The 2,001-nt window shown below is 75.2% G+C and overlaps 1 protein-coding gene across 1 annotated transcript; it reads right to left on the reverse strand.

Annotated features, from left to right (window-relative positions):
* Positions 1-441: 441 nt before the first annotated feature.
* Positions 442-1,705, reverse strand: POU4F3 (POU class 4 homeobox 3). Its single transcript, XM_040078408.1, has 2 exons — positions 1,589-1,705; positions 442-1,314 (listed from the first exon to the last, which is right to left on the reverse strand). The coding sequence occupies exons 1-2, from the start codon at positions 1,703-1,705 to the stop codon at positions 442-444; spliced, it is 990 nt and encodes a 329-aa protein (XP_039934342.1).
* Between the last annotated feature and the right edge of the window lie 296 nt (positions 1,706-2,001).

A 2,001-nucleotide genomic window follows, 5' to 3' on the forward strand; every position in this document is an offset into this window, starting at 1 on the left:
AGGTTATTTCGGGTGTTCCTGTCGGCGCTACGGCGCGGGGCGGAGAGGAACGACACGTCCCGGCGGGTTGAAAAATAAAACTTTATTAGGGAACGCGGGGCTCGCTCGCCGCGGCGGGACGGGACGGTGGGGCGCGGAGGGGCGCGGTGGGAGCGGCTCTGCCCGGGGCGCGCCCCGGAGGCCTCGCCCGCGGCCAGCGGAGTTCGGGGACCCGCGGCATTCCCGGCCGCCCTTCTCTCCCCGGCCCCGCTCCCCGGCTCCGAGCCTCGCCGGGCTCCTGTCCCGGGATGGCGGGGCGGGGCGGGGGGCGCGCAGGGCCGTCCGTCCCTTCTGTCCCATCCCGTCCCGTTCCGTCCCGTCGCGTCCCGTCCCGTCCCTTCTGTCCCATCCCGTCCCGTTCCGTCCCGTCCGTCCCGTCCCGTGGTCTCCAGGGCCGCGCCGTCAGTGCACCGCCGAGTACTTCATGCGCTTCTGCTTCTGGCGCTGGTTGCAGAACCAGACGCGCACCACGTTCTTCTTGAGGTCCAGCTTCTCGGCGATGGCCGCGATCTTCTCGGCCGAGGGCCGAGGCTGCAGAGCGAAATACGCCTCCAGCGAGCGCCGCTCGGGCGCGGCGATCGAGGTCCGCCGGCGCTTGCGCTCGGCGCCGGCCGGAGGGTCGGGGCCGGGGGGGCGGGCGCGCCGGGCGGCCTCGGCGCCCTCCAGCCAGGCCTGAAGCACCGGCCGCAGCGCCGTCATGTTGTTGTGCGACAGCGTCAGCGACTCGAAGCGGCAGATCGTGCTCTGGCTGAGCGAGCCCACGCCCGGCAGCTTCAGCGCCGCCAGCGCCGCCCCCACGTCGGCCTGGGTCACCCCCAGCCGCACCCGCCGCTGCTTGAAGCGCTCGGCGAACGCCTCCAGCTCCCGCGGGTCCGCGGCGGGCGCGGGAGCCCCCGGGACGCCCACGGGCACGGGCACGGGCACGGGCAGGGGCCCCGCGGCGGCGGCGGGCAGCGGCGGCGGCGGCAGCGGGGCGGGCAGCGCGGGGGGCTCGGCCAGCCCCGCCGCGGCCAGCGACGGCGAGAGGTGCTCCAGCAGATCGCCGCCGTCCAGCGCCGGGTGCGGGAGCGGGTGCGGGTGCGCGGCGAGGGCCGCGGGGTGCGGGAGGGCGGCCGCGGCGCAGGGGACGCCGCTCATGGCGTGGAAGGCGGCGTCCGGCTTGAAGTGGGGGTGGAGGTGATGGCCCTTGGCGTGGGGGGCGATGTCCGCGGCCGCCAGCGCCTCGGCGCGGGCCAGGAGACTCTCATCGAAGCTCCCAAATATATTGCCCTGCAGCTGCGAGAGAGAACACGCGCGGCGAGGTCAGTGGGGAATTCTGTCATCTCCGCCTGAAAAACCGGCCCCGGCACCGCGGGTCCTCCCCGGAGCTCAGGTCATAAAAATTAATAGGAAGACGGCGGCCGCGCTCCGCATCGCGCGGAGCAGGGGCGGGCACAGGGGGGCCGCGGAGCCGCGACGTGCGGCGGTGCTGCCGACATGAAAAAAACATTAACCCGGTGCCTGCCACAAAACGCGCCACAGAGCGGTAACTGCGCCGCATCCACGTTACCTGCGGGGCCGGGAGGCAAACTCTTCGCATCGCCTCGGCGCCGGCGTGCAGGCCGGGGAACTTGGGCTCCTGGAGGGCGGCGGGCACGGCGAAGGGCTGCTTGGCGTCCATGGCCATCGCCTGCCAGCGGCCCGCGGGCGGGAGGCCCCGGGCCCGGGCGCGGGGCTGCGTCCGCCCTCGGCACTGCCCGAGCGAGCGGCGTTGGATGGCAGAGCTCCCCCGGCGCCCGCCCCGCCGGCGCTCCCTCACTCATCTTACACGCTGCCCGCCCGCACGGGCCGCGCACGCGTGACGCGGGCGGGACGGGCGGGGCACGGCCGCGGGACCCTCGGTGCCCCGGGGCCGTCGCCGGTGTCCGGTACCGCCTGGGGCCGGGAGCGACTCCCGCTCGAATCCCGCTCTGCCCTCGGCCG

The sequence above is a fragment of the Hirundo rustica genome, chromosome 14, assembly GCF_015227805.2.
Source record: "Hirundo rustica isolate bHirRus1 chromosome 14, bHirRus1.pri.v3, whole genome shotgun sequence".
In the NCBI taxonomy this organism is placed as follows: domain Eukaryota; kingdom Metazoa; phylum Chordata; class Aves; order Passeriformes; family Hirundinidae; genus Hirundo; species Hirundo rustica.

Excerpts from the sequence above, each read along its gene's own strand:
- POU4F3 (XM_040078408.1), bottom strand. The coding sequence starts at position 1,705 with ATGGCCATGGACGCCAAGCAGCCCTTCGCCGTGCCCGCCGCCCTCCAG. Across the intron at positions 1,315-1,588 it reads TTTGCCTCCCGGCCCCGCAG|CTGCAGGGCAATATATTTGG; the intron begins GTAACGTGGATG and ends TCTCTCTCGCAG.